Source organism: Scomber scombrus, chromosome 14, assembly GCF_963691925.1.
Source record: "Scomber scombrus chromosome 14, fScoSco1.1, whole genome shotgun sequence".
NCBI lineage: Eukaryota > Metazoa > Chordata > Actinopteri > Scombriformes > Scombridae > Scomber > Scomber scombrus.
Window position 1 is genome coordinate 8,962,792 of NC_084983.1, and position 23,233 is coordinate 8,986,024.

At 40.7% G+C, this 23,233-nt stretch overlaps 1 protein-coding gene across 2 annotated transcripts in view; it reads right to left on the reverse strand.

The window, feature by feature from the left end:
- Positions 1-467: 467 nt before the first annotated feature.
- The window catches only part of LOC133993756 (roundabout homolog 1-like), a 79,900-nt gene continuing 57,134 nt past the window's right edge, over positions 468-23,233 (reverse strand). Inside the window, exons 3-29 of one of the 2 annotated variants that reach the window (XM_062432813.1) lie at positions 21,053-21,210; positions 16,976-17,096; positions 15,913-16,051; positions 15,683-15,810; positions 13,291-13,415; positions 13,018-13,189; positions 10,927-11,135; positions 10,749-10,830; positions 10,472-10,640; positions 10,193-10,359; positions 9,948-10,069; positions 8,819-9,053; positions 8,478-8,599; positions 8,136-8,307; positions 7,614-7,811; positions 6,837-6,863; positions 6,080-6,119; positions 5,732-5,886; positions 5,216-5,569; positions 5,007-5,126; positions 4,773-4,908; positions 4,078-4,224; positions 3,532-3,977; positions 2,697-2,837; positions 2,383-2,604; positions 2,142-2,296; positions 468-1,986 (exon numbers count right to left, since the gene is read on the reverse strand). In XM_062432813.1, the coding sequence (XP_062288797.1) occupies positions 2,145-2,296; positions 2,383-2,604; positions 2,697-2,837; positions 3,532-3,977; positions 4,078-4,224; positions 4,773-4,908; positions 5,007-5,126; positions 5,216-5,569; positions 5,732-5,886; positions 6,080-6,119; positions 6,837-6,863; positions 7,614-7,811; positions 8,136-8,307; positions 8,478-8,599; positions 8,819-9,053; positions 9,948-10,069; positions 10,193-10,359; positions 10,472-10,640; positions 10,749-10,830; positions 10,927-11,135; positions 13,018-13,189; positions 13,291-13,415; positions 15,683-15,810; positions 15,913-16,051; positions 16,976-17,096; positions 21,053-21,210 (4,259 nt within the window). In that variant the 3' untranslated portion in view covers positions 468-1,986; positions 2,142-2,144. Of the gene's footprint in view, positions 1,987-2,141; positions 2,297-2,382; positions 2,605-2,696; positions 2,838-3,531; positions 3,978-4,077; positions 4,225-4,772; positions 4,909-5,006; positions 5,127-5,215; positions 5,570-5,731; positions 5,887-6,079; positions 6,120-6,836; positions 6,864-7,613; positions 7,812-8,135; positions 8,308-8,477; positions 8,600-8,818; positions 9,054-9,947; positions 10,070-10,192; positions 10,360-10,471; positions 10,641-10,748; positions 10,831-10,926; positions 11,136-13,017; positions 13,190-13,290; positions 13,416-13,616; positions 13,717-15,682; positions 15,811-15,912; positions 16,052-16,975; positions 17,097-21,052; positions 21,211-23,233 lie in introns of those variants that run through there. The other variant, XM_062432812.1, reaches the window with a different exon arrangement.

Genomic DNA, 23,233 nt, shown 5'->3' on the forward strand with positions numbered 1-23,233 from the left:
ACATTTTTTTCCAATTGAATCTATGAGATTCTCATAAATTACTGGCAATACCACTGTACAATAGTTACGTGAAATAATATTTTCTTTGATGCCACTTCTACACAAAAAGTGCAGTTTTTCCACATTTCCTTCTTCTTTACCATGGAACTTAAACATTTTACCAGCTGAATCCATTCAATAATGTTACTTGTAGCATAAAAGTAATGAACTGCATATTATACACATGAATGGTTCAGGGAGAAGAAAGATTATACAATGATTTCTACAATATATTCCAAATGTGTGGTACATTATATATGTGTAATTTTATTTAAACCTTGCAAGATCAAACAAACAGACAAACAAACAAAAAACACCCATGACGTATCCTGCTTTTCCATGGCTGTCTGAGTTCTGTGTGTCTTCACAGAAGATCATCAAAAAGGACCAACATTAAACATTTTATATTCTTTTTGTTTGTTTTTTACTTTACTTTAGTTTTGTGAAAGTTACAACTTTGAAAACCACCATCGTAGACATAGGTGAAATAACAGAAAGGATCGACAGTCGTTTGCATTTTCATGGTAAACACTGGCTGATTTTTTGCAGGATCTCATTCTTTCTTTGTCACATTTGAATCTGGAAAGCAGAATCTCCAGTGAAAGCTATAAATAATTTGGTTACAGAAATGAGTAATTTGTTGTTAGCAATATTTATTCAAAGTAGAGTAGAGTAGTTAAAGTGACATACAGTACCTGTTCCATATACAACTTATAGATTAGGGCTGGACAATATGACTAAAATCTATAAATATAACAGTTATCATTTTCTTAATTCTCCAGTGCCTAATAATATTTACTTTGTTTTGAAGGCTCACTTGTGATATCTTTGTTAATGCAGTGTGATCAGCTAGATTCTGGTTCATTTAATAAGGTTGAACATCTGGTTAGATGTCAGTGATTGTTGTAGCTATTCTCAGTTTCATTGTATGGTATTCAGGCAGTTCATTTATTGAAAATTGCTATACAAGTGAGTTTAGGTTAGTTAGAGATTAATATTGAGTAATTTGATAAATTAGGTATACTGTCCAGCCCTGCACCAGAAGTTATGGCCAAGGTTAAGCAAACACAGACGTAGATGAAATGGATTCATTGGAGAAAACAATAAATGGAACCAGTCCATGACCAGTTTTCATCATCCCAAAGAGAGGACAAAGCAGTCAATATGTTTAGTCAATTCTCTTACAGGTGAATCTGCATGCAATTCTCTCAGTACACACAACAGATATTTCAAATCTGAATGAAAGCAGCTCAAAATGTACGCAACTGAATGCACAATCACAATCAACAATCGTTTTCTCAGCCTGAAGTGAACTGATGAAATGATTAACAAGACTCCAAAAGACTGATTTCCTCCAGACTGAAATTTATATAATAATAATAAAATTAAGTGATTGTGCTTTTATAACCAAAGTAGAACAAATAATACAAAGACAAGATGTACATCACTTATAAAACATTAACACTGTTATATAAAATTTGAATTTCAAGCACTTTTGTGGCAGTAAACAATTTACAAGATGGCTGGAAAAGACTCAATATCAATTACAGTAAAAGAACAAGACAACTGACAAGCAAAGATCATAATAAGGACCGCATGAAGCAGTTGTCAGGGACATTATTTTTGTAGACACTCACAACCGCCAAAAATGTGCATTCATCTTACTTTACTGAGCGACCTGCCGTTCAGGCTCGTGGAAGCTGGTCACCCAAAAAGCAAACAATAAGCAGTGCATCAAATTGAAGTCCATTGACTTGAACATGAGAGCACTTTTTTTTTTTTTTTTTTTCCAACACCTAATGAGAAATTTGAAGTAGAAAATAATAGCATGTATTGTGCAGTATTTTTTTGGAGTCTTCTTCCATATTGAAAGGGTCATTGTCCTTCGTGTGAAGCAACTGTAGGATATTCTTGTTGTGCTCACGTTGCTTCTCAGCTTTTCAGGAACTGTGGAAACAAAATAGTGTTGTGTTTGTTTTGTGCTGCTTAACTTAAATTGTGTAACAGATAATAAAAGAGACATGTATTTGTGGAATTCACATTTGAACAATAAAGCTAATAAAATGTTACATCCGGAATTTTGATTCATGATTTCGACTTACGTCCTACACTTGTCCTGTAGGTGCCACCTGTCCTCCCTGTTTGGTCCTTGAGTCTCCACATGATGTAAAGCTGGATGAATTAGGATCATCAGCCTCCCTCAGAGCTTGACCCGATGGGAAAGATGGACGACTATACAGAAGAACGTCACCAAATTCTGCGGGAGAGACGAGAAAGTGAGGATTTTAGTTGTCTAGACTGCAGGTTTTCAAAGTGAGCAATATAATCCAGCCAGTATTGTACCTGAGTGCTGTCTGCCCTTGCTGCCTCCTTTTCCTCCTAATGGAGTCTTGTGCTTGTCCTGACTCTCTCTCTGCTCAAGCGTACCCTCCCTGACCCTGTGAGTCCCAGCGCTGCCTCGTCGACCCCGGCCCTCCCCGGAGCCCATCCGAGGCAGCGTGGCCCCCCTCACGTTATAGTCACCATGGGACATTGGGCTGGTGAAATTCAGAGGCATGCAGGAGTCTGGGGACACACCAGGACAGAAATTCAAATGTTATATTGTTATGAGATGCATAGTAGGAAATCTCTGTTCTAAATGTTGGTTAAGAATTTACCATCATTAAAGACGTCTTTGGGTTGGTAGCCCTGTTGACCAGACTGGTTCTGTTTATGCCTCCTCGGCCTTTTATGTGTTATTGCAGGACTCATGTTGCTGTCTGTGGACATGGGGCTGCTGGGTCGCTGATGCCGCCGGCCTGACATTATCCCAAATAATAAAATGTTTAAATTACATTGAATATTGCAGTAAATATCAATAAACTTACATAATTAAATTGTTTAAATATTTAAATTGTATCAAAATTAACACTATTTGTCAAATATTCATTGGGTTAATTTAAAGCTATAAACATGGTTTCTCCATCAACGTCTTATTGTCCTAAATTAGGACCACAGTGACATTTTTCCCTGAACAACTAACTATATTTTATTGTCAAACCAACTAACTAAACTATTCAACCCTATCTGAGTGTTGCTTATGTAGTCATGGGTATTTAAGTTAAATACTTTAAGATTTAATACCAGTTTTTCAAGGGCTTTAACTACTAACATGGTAGTTCTTCTATTGAAATTTGAATGCATATTTGCAATTTTTAAACACATTTATCAAATGTTCCTTCATTTAAAATAAAACACTAAAAAGCTTTGTGAAATATGAATTGAGGCAGTGGAAATGACATATAGTATCCCAAACATGACCAGATTCAAGCCCAGAGGGTCATGGATGAAAAACATGTCACTGAAGAAAAACCTTGACAAAACTTAAATAAGTAAATCGATGTTTCAATTAACAAACAAATCAAACAAAGTAAAGAAATGTGATAATATGAGATAAATGAGAAAATGATATATAAGAAGAATGTGCTCATTTTTCCACAGAAGCCTTCTCACCTGACTCATCTGGGTATCTACACATGCGCAGGCCTACAATATCCCGCGAAGATGCTACTGCCTGGTTGAAATCGCCGTCTGTAAAGAAGGATCCTTCTGAGGTGCTGACAATGCTGGACCTGCCTGATGAGATGTTATCCTCCGATGCCGAGCCCCAGCTGTTAACCATGGACCCTGTGACTGATCTGTCCAGATCCCCGATGCTGGAGGCTGGGGTCTGCTCCAGCCCGTGGAGGAGCAGCTTGTGTTGAGTGGGGTGATGCAGCTGGTGTTTGTGCTTCTGCTGGTTGTGGTGTTGGCTGTAGTGACTTTCTGCCAACTCTGTGTCTGTCTCCTCCTCTGCCTCCTCATCGTCCTCTTCCTGTCCATCGGTATCCATGCAGAGGGGTATGGAGCTGTAGGTGTGTGTTGGGGAAAGAGGGTGCTGGTGGCTGGAGATGTGCTGACTGTAAAGTGCATTTAAAGAAAATATGTACAGTCTTGTCACTACATTTTTTTATTATATCAGATAAAAAAGTAGCAGACAGGAAGGTTAAATGTGGTTACCTGACGTGCTCAGTTCCGTCACGCAAACTCAGGTCTCCCTGCGTTATTGTGGTAGTTGGGTGACTATAGGACACTTCAGTAGCAGATGAGGCTGCTCCTCTAACTGGTGGAGTTGGACAGCTTTCTATTCTCTCCTCTGGATCAAAACTGATAAGAAAAGGATAATTATAGCTAATTATGGCTAAAGGAATGAGGGATGCCAGCAAACCTGTCACATTAGCCAGAGCCCATTTGACATTGATGCAAACCTTTGATCCTCCATTAAAACACACATTTCCATTAAAGAATGAACAAAGGTGAAGAGTAAGCTTTCTGCACAATTTGTGTTTTTTATTGCTGAAAAGCTGCAAACATCTTGAATTCACGCTTATTTCTGATTTTACATTGTACTTTCCATTAAGTTTGAACAATTATAGTTAACTGACTGTCTGACAATAACAAATATCTAAATTGTTTAATTAGATTGGTTTAATTGCTGGCGGTAACATTAAGGCTCTGTTTTGATAGTTTTCAGGTGTTGGCTGCATTCCTTTAATAACGCTTATGTGATAATTTTGTGTATTATTGTTTTTTAAAGTCAGTTTAAAACAAATAAAGTAATACATTTGGTGACCTACTTCAGCACTACTGACTCAAAGACCCTGTGTGTGTTTTGTGCTGTATGCATACAGTATATGCAATCTGTGTGTGTCTACCTCTTTTCCATGGGTAGGCTATATTCATCACAGTTCCAGGCATTAGCATGGGGAGGAGACAGAGCTTCTCCCCAGCTCGCTGCATTATGTTTTGGTGTCTTTGGGGCCCGCGGTCCCCTCCTTTGATTTTGACTGCCTGAGAAATGAGAGGAAAACCCCATGGTAAACACAGACTTCTGGCTTGATTCGTTAAAAATCAGCACACATCTGTTAAAGCTCAGCTGTCGGCCTCACCTGAAGTGCTGTTGCTGCCTCTGTCCGAGCTGTGGTGTGAGCCTCCAGTGCTGTGATCACGGGTCTGGTTGTAGGGGATAGTTTTAGGATGGATCATTCCTTCACCCCCTTGCAGATGATCTGAAAAAAAGCAGTGAGAAAATTCACATCATATTTCTTTTTTTTTCATTCACATTAAGTTAAGCAAATCAAATTTAGCCTCACTTTACCTTTATTGAGCATGTTTTGCTCCATTATGTTGTACTGCATCTGTGCTACCATCTCTTTTGGTATTGGAGGTGGGTTGGGAGGTTTCCAGCAGGGCATGTCCAGAGGCTCTACGATAGCACCCCCACTGGCTGCCTTATTCTTAATACTGGCCTGAATGAGCTGTGTGGTGGCATATGGGATGGGTTCATATGTGGCTGCTGAATCTCCGCCTGGACTTGCATAGCACAAACTGGAGTTATTGAATGTTTTAATCTCGTTCAGCTTGTTGGAGAGGTTCACATCACTGTAAATAGCCGTCTCAGAACCAAGCTGTTTGTTTTCTGGATGGTTTCCGTAGTTAGCGATGCAGTCAGCTGAGGAGGATGTGAAACAAAGCGGCACATGAAACGCAGCGAGAACACAGCAAGACGCAACGCTTCAGCTTTGTTGGGAGCTGTTTGATTTTAATTAGACATCCAACATGTATCACAAAAGCGCCTACCCGAATAATGACATGAACTCAGTCATGCACTAACCTGGTCGGCTGTATGTTGTCATGTTACTGTCACTGGTGCCATTGCCATTATTGCAGCAGTTGATGCTACAGTCCTTGTGATTGGCACATGCATTTGGCCAATTTTCCGGCAGCCACAGCTGGTTCAGAGGTTCCCCCATGCTGAGAAGGCCAGGTCTGCAACAAGGAGGACCACAGAGCTGTCAATCAAAAGCTGCAGTCTTCATATATCACTGATGATGAGTGTGGGGTGGATGCATAAGGTTCTATATTCAGAGAAGGCAGACACCTCCCCCTAGTGTTCTCTTAACGTAAGTGCATTTCTTCTGTTAATCTTAATATAACACAAAGGAACAAAAATATCACGCACCTGCCAGCACTGCACACAGATTCTCCTCTTTGATACGCAACTGCAAAGGGAAGCATAAAAACGGTAAACATTTGATGAGCTGTCAAAAAGCGGAAGTGCTAAAGGCAGAGAGAAACCATGAAAGGCAGGTACAGATTTCAAACTAAAATCTAAAGGCAAAAGTCTACACTCTCTTCAATACATACTTCCATTCACAGGGTATAAAGTCTGACTATATGGTTTAATGGGCAGGAAGACAACACAAATAATTGCCTGCACTTTTACTGCTCTTGGCATACATTCACAAATGAATGAGAAACATTGTTTAAGATAGTTTCTCCCCCATCACTGGTGAAACATCAAGTACAGTTCTGTATAAGGCATTTTATATTTTTCCTTATTTATTATAATGAAGCTAACCTTGTGAGCAGGTGTGCTTGGCACACTATCTGCCTGCAGATGTTTATGCTTAAAGCTAATAATACCTTATTATAATAAGCAAAATCCAGTTTGGTACAACAGACATCTTTATATGCCTGTATTGTATTTATGCTTCAGTTCATGATTTTTAAGTTTAGTTGATATTTTTGATAATGTTTCACCTCAATTTCTCTTCATCTTTTTCGTTTTTGTTTATAAAAGTCACATTTGTCATAGTTATTTATTATTGTCGCTCTTTCTGTTGTGTAGTACATATAATGACGAAAATGATTAACTTCCCAAATGAATAGTTACTCAACACAAATTATCATTAGCAGATTTCTCATACTGTACATACCTGTAGGCGTGAAGGTGAATGATGGGACTGTTGGGACACACAAAGGAGGAGAAACAAAGTAAGATGAACATATTGGAGTATTTCAATATACTTTTTTATTAATGTAACTATGAGCTTAGTTGTGAGGTTTGTCATATCTATGCATCTATCCTCTGCTGTGTGCACACAGAATTGATGGACAGCTCTTCAAGTAAAAAAAACCTATGTGTGCAAATATTTAAATAACCACATGCCAACTGCCTGACTGCAGCCTCTGTCTTTGACACAAGTGTCCAGGTGGAGGTTAATGGGGGTGACAGGCAACCCGGGGGAGAGAGAAAAATAACAGTGATGTTGTAGCAGACATGGAAATGGCAGGTTGACAGGCCTGCACCTCCAAGAACTGTTTTGTGTTGAGGAAATGAGCGACTAAAGGTCAGCCTTTGAATGTCTGCAGAGTCGCAAATGAAAAAGGGTCTAATTTGTTTCTGAAGTCTTTGTGTCAAAGGAAGATAAGACCGGAGTATTTTTCACCCTTTGATGTGATCTGCTTATCAACCTCTGAAAATATTCTTTAACATCACTGAGATGAAGACTGCTGTCTAGTGTGGTGGCAACATGTCATGGCTTGATCACTTCTACAATCATAACAACCTTCAAATGTTCCCACAAGAGTAAATTGATTATATTTTTTGCAGACGTACACTTGGTCTACACAGCTGTAAATTAGCATCTTGAACATACACACATCTATCCATCTGCCTTTTTAGAATATACACATAACAGAGAGACACACACCCTTGCGGATGCCAGTGTATGTGCTGCTGAGGCCACTTCTCTTCTTGCGGTGACGGTACAGCCACACACTGAAAATCATGAGGACCACCCAGCAGGTGGCGCCAATGCCAGCAATAAATGCCGGCTGCCTCACTACGTCTGAGATCTGAGACAACGTGTCTCTTTCCTCACTGATATCCATCATCTGGCCTGCAGAGTCTGATCAGTGAAAGAAGAAAGCCAGAAGTCAGACATTATACATGCAGGAAAACAACAGCAATGATGACAAGAAAGCATAATTCATGTGTTCAAAAATGCTGACAGGGCAACAAAGTTACAAAATCATGCATTGTTAAAAACATAACCTGAAAAGTCAAGGGTAAGCACAACATGAGCTTTAGATGATTCATTCAAATGTCCCATAAACAGCAGGACAAGAAACTGAGAATTAGAGGTTTTCACCTTGAGGTAATGTCAGATTTTACAAGCCCAGTAATGTGACAGCTTATTAACCGTACCCTCCTTTTTAAGGAGTTCTCTCACCTAATTGAAAGAAAGTGACATCACTCCTGACACCAGGCCCAGCACCATTGCTAGCCGCAACCTCTACACTGTAGCGAATTCCTGGTGCCAGACTGGGAATGAGCACAGAGAAAGTGGAGCCATCGACCGATTGGTTCACATGATACCGACTCTCATTACCCAGGCACCAAATCTGTCAAGAGAGGGTGAGGAGGAAACGAGATGACAGTGATTGCCTGAGGGACACATCCGACAACACAAGAGGCATCATCAGCCTCACAAAAGATATAATTTACATTTAAACTGGAATACACATGATTCAGAACATAGGTACAGTAGAGGGCAGGAGCCTTCTTCTCTTACTTTGTACTCCTGGATAACTCCACCCTCTTCCAGTTCTGGAGGTGGATTCCAAGTAACGAGGATGGCAGTCCCATTGGCATCGCTCTTTGTCACTGTAACACCTTGGGGTGCTCTACTAGGGGCTGAAGCAATGGAACATACGGTTAACCAAGGAGACATAAAGTCTCATCTGATGCTGTATGCATCCCAAGTATGGTCCGTGTCTCTAACAACACTGCACAGCACCAAATAAAACACTATCTGCTGTTTGCATTATCAGTCAATGAAAGATGTTATTTGATTCCTCTCCACTATTTATACATACATTTAATACTGTGAAAGAAAAGTTTCCAGACAGTCACCTTCTTCCAATGTCCTGACCACTTTCACATCGCTGTCAGCTCCCTGGAATTCATCAAAGAAGGGGCGCACTTTGAACTCGTAGATGGATCCCCTCTTGAGCTGACTGATAACCAGCCCGTCCTCCTGAGGGGTGCGTACCTCCACGACACTCCAGTGCCCCTCAGGCTGCCCATGATCAGCAGACGCCCTGTACAGCACCTTGTAACCCTGGATGTATGGAGATTGCTGCTCGACCTATTGGAAATGCATACAGCACAAATGTCAGCGTGTTCCCTTTTGCTCATGAGCAACTGAGCATCTGGGTTTGAATCAAATGTGTTAAAGTACTATAATCTTTGTTGCATGTGAACTGAAACTACACACACCAGGTTAGAGCATTGTTTTGTGCAAAAGTGAACATCCTGCAGGAAGGATCTGTTAAAATTCAGTTAATTCCTTTTTCCTTTAGGGTGACACAGAAGAACATGTCCCCATATCTGTGAATTCTTACTGTAAACCGCCATATGAGGTCATTAATAGTTTCCCCTCAGCATGGTTCTAGTTAAAATCAAACCAGGAGAGGACTAAGCAGTTTCCATCTAAACCACACAATTATGACAATGGATGCCTTAAAAATTCCAGCTTGGGCATCCACACACACAGGTTTGCTTAAGTCACTTTTGGGGTATTTACATAGACTTATATTCATTTCCTGGAGACTTACCCTAACCCTAACCATATCCTAGCCTTATGCTAGCCTTAACCACTTACCCCAAAATCAGAGTTTTACCCTCTGGGGACACAGCTTTTGTCCCCAATTGCACAAACTGTCCCAAATTTACTGGTTCGTGTCCCTGGAAGTGACTTAAGTAATTCTACCTACACACACATCGAAAAATGCTGTAAATAAGTGGAAAAAAAGTGCAATGTATCATCCCAAAGACAAATTCACTTCTCTGGGCAGTGGATTTATTTTCTGCTAATAAGTGTTTAGAGGAAAAACTTGAAGTAATTTCAGCATAAAATAAATGTTTCCAAGTGTCTTCACACAAGACACTTTAGTGTAGATGATTCCATCTACATTTAAACTCTTACACAGAGTACAACACAGTGCAGAACATTCAACATTACTGCACATGGTCCCCTTACCATCCAGTGCACCCTGACAGCAGAAGAGGACAGGACAGTTGGTGTGTGCAGGTGGATCACAACTTCTCCCAGCTCCCTCTGGATGTGACGATGATCCACTCCCTGCATGGTGGAAGTGCCGTCTGTGGGTACCAAAAGAGAAAAATAAGTTGAATACAATTACTTACTGATATAAACATGGATATTCTCTTCGGTTCAACTGAAGATGAGGTAAGAGATGAGGTAAATGTCAAACCCACACTGACCTTGTGTTCTGACCGCATCAGAGATTGTACTGGGGTCACTGAGGCCATAAGCATTCACTGCTCTGACCATGAAGAGGTAGACAGTTGCAGGCTTCAGGTTCCTCAGGACAAAGGTCTGTGTTTTCACATGCTCAGCTAGGGTCACCCATCTGCTGCCCAATGTATAACTGCAGGGAGAGGTAAAGCAAGAATAACACACAGATAAAAGGCACATTTTAAGTCAGGCTTGATAATATATGTTGTTAAAACATGCTGGCTACTACATACTGTTTGTCTAACCTGAATGCCTCGATTATGTAAGATGTAGGTGTTGCTCCTGCATTTGGGTTGGATTTCCACAACAGAGTGACAGAGGTACGGGAGATGTCAGTCACCTCAGGTTTAGATGGAGCGCTGGGCGTCAGGTTAGGGTCTGTAGGATGACCGGACTGCACAACAACTCCAAACTCTGCCAGAGAGATACCAATAAATGAAAAAGTGAACAACGCAAGCTACATAGGAGTCTCTACTGTGTGTTAGCAACCTTTATTTATTAGTCTCAATTTGAGTAACCTACCTTCAACTTGTAAGTATGATGTCCAGGAGGCCTCTCCATTGGGACTAGAAGCTAAACAAGTGTAGAAGCCTGTGTCTCCCAGCTGGGGGGGGGGGGGGGGGCATATAATAGCAGACATTAGTGGGCTAGCTTGGCTCAGTGCTGTCAGTACTAACTGCTGTATTACTTCATCCCCTACCTTGGTGTAGCGAATCTCCAATGATCCTGTGTCTGATATGGACATGCGGGAGTCCACTGGAGACACCACCACACCATCCTTCTTCCAGTGGACTGTAGGAGGTGGAGTGCCTGCAGTTTGGCAACCTAACACCACAGTGCTGTCCACAGGAACAGTCTGATTGATTGGGCCCTGTCTAATCACAGGAGGAGGGTGGTCTGACCCAGCCGCTAAAATAAAGAAGAAAAAAAAAATATATATATAAATATATAAAAATAATAATGAAATGTTTATATCTAACATCACTGCAAAATGTTCACAGCCAACACAAATTGCTCATATTGAACATGTGTTTTTAATTTTTTGTCCATTATAGCCACTTCACCTATAATAGGTTTAAAGGTTTTGTGGTCACGTTTAGGCAACTTGGTTGAGGTTGGAGAAAAAATGCTGTCATTGTGAGTAAAATATGGGTAAAGCAAGGTTAAACTTAAAAAAACAACAACAGTTGGTTAAGGTTACAGAAAGAATGCTAATGTATAGGAAACAAAATTATTGTACAGAGGTTAATATTGTATTAATAGTCAAAACAGTAAATAGTAACTTACAGTGTGGAATTGGAAAATTGGAATTGATGTTCAAAGAAGATCAAAGTTATGAAGAGAGAGAGACAAAAATAAAAGCAAAAAAGATGAAAGTAGAAAATGAGAAATGAAATACTGCCAAAAAGTGCAAGACAGATAAGATGTGGAAGATATTGAGAGGAAAATTGGTAAAGAGAGAGAACAATAGGTTTAGGTGGCTGTGCAGGCAGCGGAGGAAAAAGAAATCAACTTTTCCCCTCCAGCGGAGAGCAACTAATCGTTCATTCAGCAGTAGGTACTGCTGGAGCCGGCTCCAATCACAACGGCAAAAGCCCAACTAATAACAATCCCACTTAGATAACAGAGCTCTCTCTTACATTTTAAAACCCTGCGGATGGGGGCAAGGGTTTTAAATAAATAAATAAAAAGAATAGCAAAAAAAAGATGATGGAAACACGCCTTGAAAACTGCCGGAGGTAATGTGGACCAGTTATTTCCATACAAATGCACCACTCCAAATGGGGATAAGAGAAGGGTGGTGGGATGGAGAGAATTTGGGGGAGGGGAGAGTAGAGACAAACAGGTAGAAGCGAAAGTGGAGTGCTATAGACCACTGACTAAAATACATAAAACATGACCCCACTTTTTTATTTCCATTACCTGTAACAGATTTCTCACTGAGTGGATGCCTCTCATTTCTCTGCTAAGGTGGCTGCATTACCAATATGAGCAGAGGATTATACATTATAACTAACAGGAATGCACTGAACAACTCAATGTGTAAATGCATTAACTGTCTAAGCCTGAAGCAATTATCTTCATTCATTTAATATGTATGTGTACTGAGTACACAGTTACACAGTTACAAAGACACATGTAGTCCTGATCATACAGGTCATTTAATTGGGAGCCTGTAGACTTTGCTGGTGGTGTGTAATTACTGGTGTAAGCCTCCAAGCAAATTTAAATTGCTTTTTTAATCAATTATTGAAGTTATCTCATCATGTTGGATTTGGGCACCAGTTTCTCAAACTACCTTCTATACAGATGTACCTAGACACAGTATGTCAATCCTGGGGTCTTAATTCATAAATGTCTAGACTATTTAAAATTTATGTAAACTAGAGTAAGAGTAGATAATTATGATATTCTCGTTTGTGCTTTTTATTTAGATATATACATTTGCAATATAGTAAATTATATTTTTTAGAGGTAAGAGAGATGAGTCCAGACACTCCTTACACACAATCACCATGGAAACAGGTTTTTGAGCCCATCATGTGAGCAGCATCCCCTGAAATATCTCCCCTGACAGTTAGTAACCAAGGCCAACTACCATACCCGTAAGGGAGGTAGCTCTCACCGGTGTGCAACCAAGGCCAGTTCACAGTTTAACATAATCTGCTTGACGAAGGAAAACTGCAGCAACAACATATTCTGTTCAGCCAAAAGACAAAAGAGAGAAGCTGGAAAGGTAGTGAATAAAAGCACCCCCATCTGTCCTCCATCACTCCCTCCCTTTACTCACAGTCTGTAACCTCCAGCAGTGCTTTGGTTATAACACTGCCAGCGATGTTGAGAGCCTGGCAGCTGTAGAAACCGCCATCAGAGCGCTGAACATCAGTAATGGTCAAACTGCCCATCTGGGAGACAGACAGACGGCTGAAGGGCTGTGGCGGCTGGTAAGAGAACAAGAGACTCTGGAGGGGAGACAGAGATCACAGAGTTAGAAACCCCTTCATTAGCTTTATTTCCACCGAGTGGTGATTTAGTGTAATGACAGGCTGAGGGTCAATCTCACCTCACTGCCCTCCCTCTGCCAGAAGATAGCAGGCTGCGGGTTACCAGTGGCCTCACACTGGAAGGTGACCGTCCTGCCCACTGACACCACCTGGTTCCTGGGGCGTATGGCAAATGCTGGAGGCACTGTAGAGGAAGAAGGGTCCTAATTAGCAAGGAAGTCTGACCCATTTCCTTAATTCCCAGTTTAGGAACATCAGTCAGTCTGCATAACAAGCTCAGAATAAAAACTATAAGGTTTGTAGCAAGAAGCATCTTTACCTTTTGTAATGAAAAATAAAACAGCACATTTTATTCATTTACCTATATGTAGCATGAATGACATACTGTATTGGTGGATGGAAGTATAGAGCAATGACAGGGGCTCATGATTTCCTGTTACTGTCTGATGGTGGATGAGGGACGGATGACAACTTACCAGTGTTGACTATAAGGGAAAAGACACAAAAAAAGAGCAGTGTAATGAGTAATGAAGGCACATACTGGAATATGCAATTGAAATGACACACTTAAAAGTATTTCACACATGCTTGAATGAGTGATCACAATGGAATTGGTATAAACATATAAATGAAAAAAACCCAACTATTTCATATGCACTCATACATGTTTAAGTATAGGTTGGAAATGACATGCGCGAAAAGGAGATTATGCTTCTGGAATGAAAAGTGAAACAGTTTCAATATTCAGGTCAAAGGACAAAATAAACTGTTTAGCCCCTATTAGACTCAGCAGAATTGTTGACTCTGAGGTGTGAAAAATGTTAGTGCTGGTTTAAATTACAGATCTAGCCTGCCTTGAGGCCCATTTGGACAAAGCTACAATCCTCTAATGGGGGATATAAACCTATGAGGAGTGAGGAAGGGGCGCTGTGTCTGGATAGAAGGTAGAGGAGGGAGCTAGCTGGTGTGATGCAGGCACCTCTGCTCATCTAATCGATCTACACAAAGACACAATTTAAAGTAGGGAACTAGTGTACATTTTGACATCTGTAAACTAGATTTATAGTGAAATGACTGGCTAGCTAACCAGCTGGTTTTGGAACTGCGGCGGGAGTATGACTGCGGTTATTGCTCAACATTTTTGTGTTCAAAGTATTTTAAAAAGTACAGCACATGATTTTGCACATAACTGAGTTTAAGCTCTCTCTGAGGATACGTGTTTCATGGATAGTCAAACCTATTTCATTTATTTCAATTGAGCAGTTTCGCCCAAGTTAATGTCTGAAAGTATATCAATCATTTTAATGAGTTCACTGCTAAACAGTCATTCCATGTCATACTTGGAACCTGGGTAAACCTTATAATGAGTAAGCTTGCTGCATGGCCAGCTACATCTGTTTCAAATGGCAACTGTTTAATACCAACCAAATGTTTTATGTCAGCAAAAACTATTCCGTGGCTATAGCTATATATACATGTATATAATAAACAGCTCATTCTTATTAATCCAAAAAAGAGAATGCACTCCTCCCTCTATTTCCTTATCAAAAAATCATGAGGCCAACTTTGGTTCAACAGTACAAAAATCCAAAGACACATGAAAAATGTTTCTGTGTGTCTCAATTCCTTCTGGTGTTGAGCCAGGCACAGGTGGAGATAAAGTATTGTTATTATTTTTCCTCCAATAAGACGACCTGTACTCATCTGCCAGTTATTCTTACCCTTCTCCATTCACTGCCCAAATTAGCTATGGTCCCCCTTGGCGCTCATTTTCTCAGGTTTTTGTGGGGAGAGGAAGACGATGTAATAGGAGCTGTGTCGTTTCCCAGCATGCAACCAGCCCTGTCTTATCTTTAATTAAGTCCTACTGTCCTCACAGCCTGTGTGTGTCACCCACTGTATCACTGCCATGTGTGTTTATGTGTATATATGGGCCTGTAGGTACAGTTATGAGAGGTGTCTTACCGCTCATTTCCTGTGACTGATTTAAGAACTAAAGGGTGTCATTGTGGCAGGACCGCTTTGACCAAATGAATCCATTTTCTGCGGTTACGCAAACATTTATAGCATGCTCTGAGTTATTATGTAAAGTGCTGTAAACAAACTGCAGCAAAGTCCTACACTGCTTGTTTTAGAACTGAGGATGGTTGTAGACATTATATGACCTCCAGTCAGGAAGTGGAAAGGAACACACAGAAACCCCAGAGATAATTCTGTCTGTACTGTCTTGAGAGGAACAGCTGCCTATGGTACAATAATGAAAACTAGTTCTGGGTAAAAAGCAGTGTAAAAGTCACTGCCTGCTAATTTGTGACACTACAAGACAGGATTAGTTATCCTGTTAGGCAAGGAAAAGCTGTCTTGAAAATACTTCTTATCCGTGAAAAGAAAATCTGAGGCTCTGAGAACAGTGTGTGAACTGAGAAAGTGGTTTGGATGGGTTGAACTGACCGTGCACAGTGAGCGTGGCGGATGCTTCAGACTTCCCAACCATGTTCTCCACCACACACGTATAGGAGCCCTCATCTGAGGAGGTCACTTGGCGAACAATCAAGGTATGGTCCTCTTGGATTTCAAATCTGAAGGCAGGACGGACACACACAATCAAGAGATGAAAGGAAAAGTTGAAACGCCAGGTTTGCATGGTACATTTTTGTGTATAGAAGGCCTTTGTGCATTACCTGCCCTTAGGCAGTTCAGAATCATCTTTCCTCCAGCGGACAGTGGGAACAGGGTCTCCTTGAACTGCACAGTGGAACTCCACGCTCTCGTCTGCCAACACCACCACACTGCTAGGCCGCTTCAAAAAGGTCGGGCGCTCTGGAAAGCAGCACAACAGCAAGCAGTACAGATATCAGTGCAATCACTGCCCATCATGTTTGTGAATGCCATCCACTGTATACACCAAGTAAAAAGCCTTCCCTACTTTCTTTTTTATGTTGTCCGTAATCGTAAAAATTGCATGATTGAAGGAACCTTCACTTACATACTGTATCAAGCTTAATACTTGACTGTTGTCTTTTGATTAAGGCTTTTATTTTGTGTGCATGATTTGTGTGTTTCACAGTAGCAGTCATTGATGCAAGGAAATTCTGCAAATAATTATGTCAACAGTTATACTCATACTGAAATGTACATATCAGAAAATGTTAGCACACTCAGCCAATTATCATAGAATTTGGAAAAATTAAAAATTCTAGAGATTATCACCTGTCTTGCTCCAAAGTCATTTATTATGCACAACCTGTAGAACAACATGTTTTGACCTGTTTCTGCATTCAACAGGATTATTCTCTCAGCCTTGAATAGCTTTATGAGGCAGTACTCCCAACACCAACCAAGGTCATCTAACTGTGCGATACTGATAAGAGCTCTATTCTGATGGGAAATGTTAGGAAAATAAGTGGGGGGTGGAGAATTGAAGCTGGAATCAGTTTAGTGGAGTTTAGGGTGGGGGCTGTCAGAGATAGCATGGGGAGCTCCAGTTTTGAAGGGTTTGGTGGGTTGTAGTTTGGGCTGTAGCAGCGGTAGATACTCAGCACGGTTTGAAGGGAAACCTCTCCAAAGCTGGCAAATTGGATGGTAGTGGTGCATAATCAACGTAATTAATGGGTTATTATACCCCAGTGACAAAGACCTCACACAGCGGACTGGCAAACTAAACCACCATGAACTGAGAGGGTACTTGGACTAAGTGAAGCACTGCAACAATGGAAAATGCAATCAGCAAGCTGCAAATTTTACCTAGCACAGTGAGCTCAGCAATCTCGCTCTCCCTTTCTCCCACCATGTTAGTTCCAACACAGATGTACTTCCCAGCATCACTCTTGCGGATGTTGGTGATCATCAGCTTGCCACTGCGAATCTAAAAGAAAAAGCACAAACAATATTTACACAGCTGCATTTACCCAAGACCTTACCCATCCTTGTGTTTACTCTGTTTGTGATTTGCAGAGTGACATTCATAATGCATGTAATATACTGGCAAAAACATGTACATTTTGTCATCAAATGTGCCACAGCTAAATTTAATTTACATTTTTACAGCTTTCTCTGTTGACATGCTTGATTTTATGCATAATGCAAAGACTGTTTACTCTCATCTTTGGCTATTTTCCATTTGAGAACACAGCAAAACAGCAAGTAGTGTTGTGTATACTTGTGTGCATCTGTATGCATCTCTTTATCTGAGGACTATAATTTGCACTGCCTTTCAAGCTTCACAGAAGGTCACCTATTATGAAATTACATAATTCATATCTGGTGCTACATTAGCACAGAACCCTGGGAACAAAGATACACTGCCTCTTTGTAGAGACCTTCCTCAGATGTTCTGTCAGACTACTTTGCCTTTCTCAAACTTTTTACCTTCACTGTACTCATATTTGCACTCACACACCCTCTGTCTCTCTCTCTCTCACACACACACACACACACACACACACACACACACACACACACACACACACACACACACACACACACACACACACACACACACACACCCACACACCCACACACACACACACACACACACACACACACACACACACACACACACAACAAAGAGGTGGAAGGTATACTATATTCACTCCATGCTGTTTTCATTCTTTTCATATCCTATCCACCATACGCCCCCGCAGACTATGGTAGCTGTCTTTATGGTACTTTGAAAACTGCACTGATAGTGTGCTACACAGTATTATAGGTGATACCACAGCAGCAGTAAGCAGACGTGATAGTATAACAGGGAAACATGTCAGTGTGAAGATGTCAAAATAAACTCAGGGTCATTTCCTGCCCAGACATATGAAACCTTCTCCCAGGAATCATCTTCAATTAAACTTTCAGCCTTGTTATTATGATTTACGATTGCTATCCCCCCCCCCCCTACTCACACTAGGCAATGGAACTGATCTATTCATATATATTCACACACGGCCTGTTATGCCTTGCTATTTCTTAACAGAGGTCAGAGATCAAGGCTGACTACAGAGCTGTGTCCATGAGGCAGGCAGGGGATTCAGCATTGTGCAAGACAGCACCTGGCTCGGTGGGCACTCTCCACTCACCAGCTTGCAGATGGAATACATCATTAAATTGCTGCTGCAGGGATGAAACCAACAGCCTTTCATTCATTAGGCAGGCTCCTCCAGGCTAACCTTCCACCACAAACAGCGCATACTGTACACCAAATAAATAACAAGTATGAATGGCCTAACTATGGCTGACATTCCAAATCTGTTGCAAATAATGTGGGTTTAAGAGGAGGATTTGACAAACTGTGGTGTGACCTGTGGTTGTGTGTACTTTTATACACAATGCCAACCGCTGGTAATCACAAGGAGTAAGTGGCGGAATTTGGGAACTGGTACTGCAGATTCAAACTTTCCTGTCACTATTCAATGGATTAGGTTTGGATGTTTAGACTCACATTAGCATAAAAGGACAAATATAACCAGTGCATAAATGTACTCTCATAAATGTTCACAGCATATGACTAAAAACATAACTCAATGATTACATAGAATTACAGAGGTCGTTATGTTGCCATGAACAAACCATAAATGAAATCTGACATTGTTGGAAGACAGGCTGCATGTTTTTGTGGACAGTAACTGTATTTTACAGTGTTTGATTGGCTCAATGTGCTTAGTATGTTCCTGCCAAAAAACATCAGCCTTTTTAATATAGTTACATTTTTGTGCAGCTTTATTTGCACGTGGAAGATAGTAGCAACACAGTTATTAATACCAGTGGCACATATAGGGAACCTATGAATACAGGACTTTTTTTCAATTACTTAAATGTCAGCTCTATCATTTGCTCATAATCTTCCCCATACTGTAGTTTTCCATTCCATAAGTAAGTAAGCATTGATATTTTCATCAAATGCATAAGCATATTAAATTCAGGTGATTGAGGTTACCCTGGGTTTAAAAAAATGATTTGCCTCCTAGATTAATCAAGCATCCGTGGGCACTTGGCCTTGTAGGTCCATGATAGAATAATTGCCCCTTGATGAACCGATATCAAATTTTGTGGAAATGTAATGTAATGATGCCAGTGAAGTATTCCTCAAGGACTGCAAAGATGATCTTGCTCCTAACCAATGCCACTGACTAATGCTATACTTGTGTTCTGCAACTTTTGCTGTTTGCTGTAAATACTGCTGCACTAGTAACTTTAGCAGCTGATTAAAGAGCAGAACGAGAGCTTTTTTATTTCCTGGACTGACCGCTCCTCGCTTTTAGGAGCAATTCCACTGCAAAGAAATCCACATGTGGTTTGTCGATCCTCCATCTCGGACACTGAAACCTCAACTTTCGTTTCTGCTCTGTTTCAATATGTTTGCTCTCTTCTTCACATAGCCTTAGATACCCTAAAGGCACACATACTTTGAAGCTTATTATAGTGTGAATTACATGTATTTTTAATGTAATAAAGACACTTAAAAATCCACAAATCACATGCTTGTGTATTGCAACCTTCCAAAAGGGGTCTTAAGAATTAACTCACCACTTTATCTATATATCACTATCAATAAATTAAGGTCCAGGACACAAGGAAAACACTTGAAAGGATGGGAAGTAAAGCCATGAATCAGTTGTGGTGGACTCCTTTGGTCTTTGTACAGTAAGTAATGTCTTTGAATGAACTCTCATGGCAAAGACATATTTCCATATAGAACAGATGATTAGGGAGGGCAGAGACAGGCACGCAGAAAGTACAAAGCAAAAAGCAGCCTTTGTATTTCCCTCAGAGGAGCCTCTGCCTGGCTCTGATCCATGCCTCTCCTTAAATCAGAGATAGCTGCTCTGTCCATCACAGTCTCCCAGAGAGACTCTACCTGTCACTCCACACTAACATGAGCTTTGAATCTGCTCTTGTGTGTCCCCAGGAACATGCAGAGACATTCAAATAAACAAATCAACACACACACACACACACACACACACACACACACACACACACACACACACACACACACACACACACACACACACACACACACACATACATACACATGCATGCACGCACACACACAAATCATCTGAGTTGCTGAAACCTGATCCTGTCCTTGAGTTAAAGGGATGATAACTCCTGATCTTGCTGGTCTAACCCATCAAATCCTTCTGAGTCTGAAATCACTTAAGTTTACAAGAAACATGAAAAGGAAATCACTGCTGTCTACTGCATGCCAGAAGACAACTTAATATATTAGATTACAATAATACCATGCTATAGCTCATATAATGACTCTTACTACTGCCAGCGTGTTATTGTTTTTTGCTATTGTGTATATTTTTGCCATCAGGAATATATAAAAGGCATATTATGCAGTTTTTTCCTGATCCATTATTTTACAGTTTGCATTTGTCTGTCAAAAAACATATTTTTAAAGTCCTCCTAGCATTTTGAGTTCTGGGTAGGAACTTGGAGACAATATAAGTGTTATTTTTAGGAGCTCTCGTGACCACAAGAAAATTATTTTTTGGTCTAGACTTAACAAGCTTGCTCTTCTATGCTTCCAAATTATTGAGGTGAGAGTTAATTGGTTGTTGGCGTTCTAAAAAAGGGCAACTGAATATGAAAGATTTACTACTAAAGCCTTGCACAACACAGTCCAAGAGTTGTGAAGCCACATTCTTAATTTAAGTCCAAGAGTTCTGTTTTGTATCATGTGGATGTAGTAACTGTCTGGATGTGTTACGTGATGGTGAGAATGATGGAATTAAATTGATTTTTTGTGAACTATTGTGAACTAACTTAACCCAGAATGATCTGTAATGTTTAAAGGCAAAAAATAAGGTCTCTTACAGTAATGCGTTCATCTCTGTCATCTAAGTTGGAACCATCTTTCCTCCAGGAGATTGTGGGTTCGGGGTGCCCACGGGGTGGTTGGCACTCCAGCACTGCGGGCTCACCCACCGCAACCATAACGTCTACTGGGTTCTGTCTGAAGTCGTCACGTAAAACTGGAAAACACACAAAAAAAGCAGACCAGTCAATAAAGTGGAATTTAATAATGTTTGACCATGATTTGACAAAATCAAAAATCACAATATCTGCTAATATTGTTGGTGCCTTCAAGTGGAATAGTGCTTATTATGTCAACGGCAAGAGTCCATTTAATGACTGATGTGGTATACACAGCTTTCACAAGTGGGAATTTTACAGCTCTGAGCTCAGAAGTTGTGACAAACTGCATGCTAATGCGTTTTTTAAATGTCAGGGAAAAGGCAAATTGCTTTTTAATTCTTTTTTATTAATTTCTTCTGTTGTTTCCCCGTTTTGTATTCTGAGCATGGCAGTGAAATGCCACGAGTAAGTGGAATAAGTGTGAATTGCATGAAATGCCATGCAAACACAATCATTCACAAGTTTTTAAATGGAAACAAGGCCACAATCTGTTTTATTGTTCATGACCTAGCAAGTGTTTCAAGACTATTACCATTTGAACAGCAGGATAGTGTGTACTTGACTTCTCGTGCTGAAAATACGACCTTACAAGTGTTGTTTAAAGGCAGCATAATAAAGTGTTATACGTGAGCTCTGTCTAGCAACAATTTTTAAAAGCAGCACAACAGCTCATGCTCAAAATAAACTGTGATTGATTTCTTGAGACAGCTAAAGATGGCTGACAAATAAAAGGAAAAAACAACATAAATTGATTCTACAATTGCCTGAACTTTACTGAAGAGATGAGCACCATTCATCCAAAAGATATCCCCTCATTTGGTGTTTTGTTGATGGTGGTGGAGGGCGCTATCTAACACATCGGTCCAAATCTCCCAGATGTGTTCGATTGGGTAGAGATCTGGTGGCAGCAAAGGCCATAAAATATGATTCACACATTCATTCTCATCAAACCATTCATTGATTTGCAGTGACCCTTCACTCTGACCCAAACCATGCCAGAAAAATGCCCTCCTTGGCACAACAGAGCCACCGGATCCCCCCCCCCCCCACTGTAAGAATTAAATATTGAGACCTGTACAAGTTTTTCCTTTAATTTGTCAGCCGTCTGTATCTGTTCATCTGTGATTTGAAAAATTCACAGGAACCCTCAAAGGGTTACTCCCTTACTCAAACAGAGAATATGGTTTATTGAGACTAGCTGCTGAGAAAGCTGGTTGCCTTACTGTCAGACAGTAAGATGAGAAGATTCACTGCTACAGAGCACATAGGTGAGCTCCAGACGGCTCCGCTAGCAGGCAGTGGAAAGCTACCACAGCAATTTATCATCTTTCCACAACGAGAAGCCTGCACACAGAAAATGAGCTTGTAGCCAGAAGCTGAACTGAAGACAAAGCAAACTTGCATCCATAAAGAGCATGACCGAATAGCGTGATTTTCTGGTGGACACAAGCAGCTCCTTTCTGTCTTTGTATAGCCTCAAGCCCTAAACAGCACAAAGAGGAGCACATTTTGGAGTAGAGGCAAAAGATTCTAAACACTAACATGTCAAAAAATCAACCAGAATATTCTCAGATCTTACTACTATACTATGGGGCTATTATTTCCAAGCGAGAAGCTGAGGATGGATATGAGGAAGGAGGATTTGTAAAAGAGAAAGTGGTACATCATGAATGAAAACAGTCTTTCCTTTCACATCACTAAGCAGATTCTTTCTCCTGATGAGGTGAACAACATGTGCTAATGTAGACGCCTGTGCATGAGTGACTGCTGTTAAGCATTCCCAGTCTTAAATTACAGGGGGGGCTTAGAACCTGAACAAGCCAAGGGAGCTGAGCCAACACAGAGAGCAGAACAGCAGAATTCAGTGGAGCTGGGTTGGGGTGAAAAGACAGGAAACAATGAGGAAAAGGCATAATCACTCCCAGATGGCGGCAACCCATTCACCCCTGGCTACGGATTTGTACGTAACACTGGGCAAGCGGGCCCGAGACGCCTGATGAGCGCTGTGGATATGGGAGAACAAATTGGGATGACCTTCTAATTGGAAGTATTTCGGCCCCTACATCTCTTTGAGCTCCA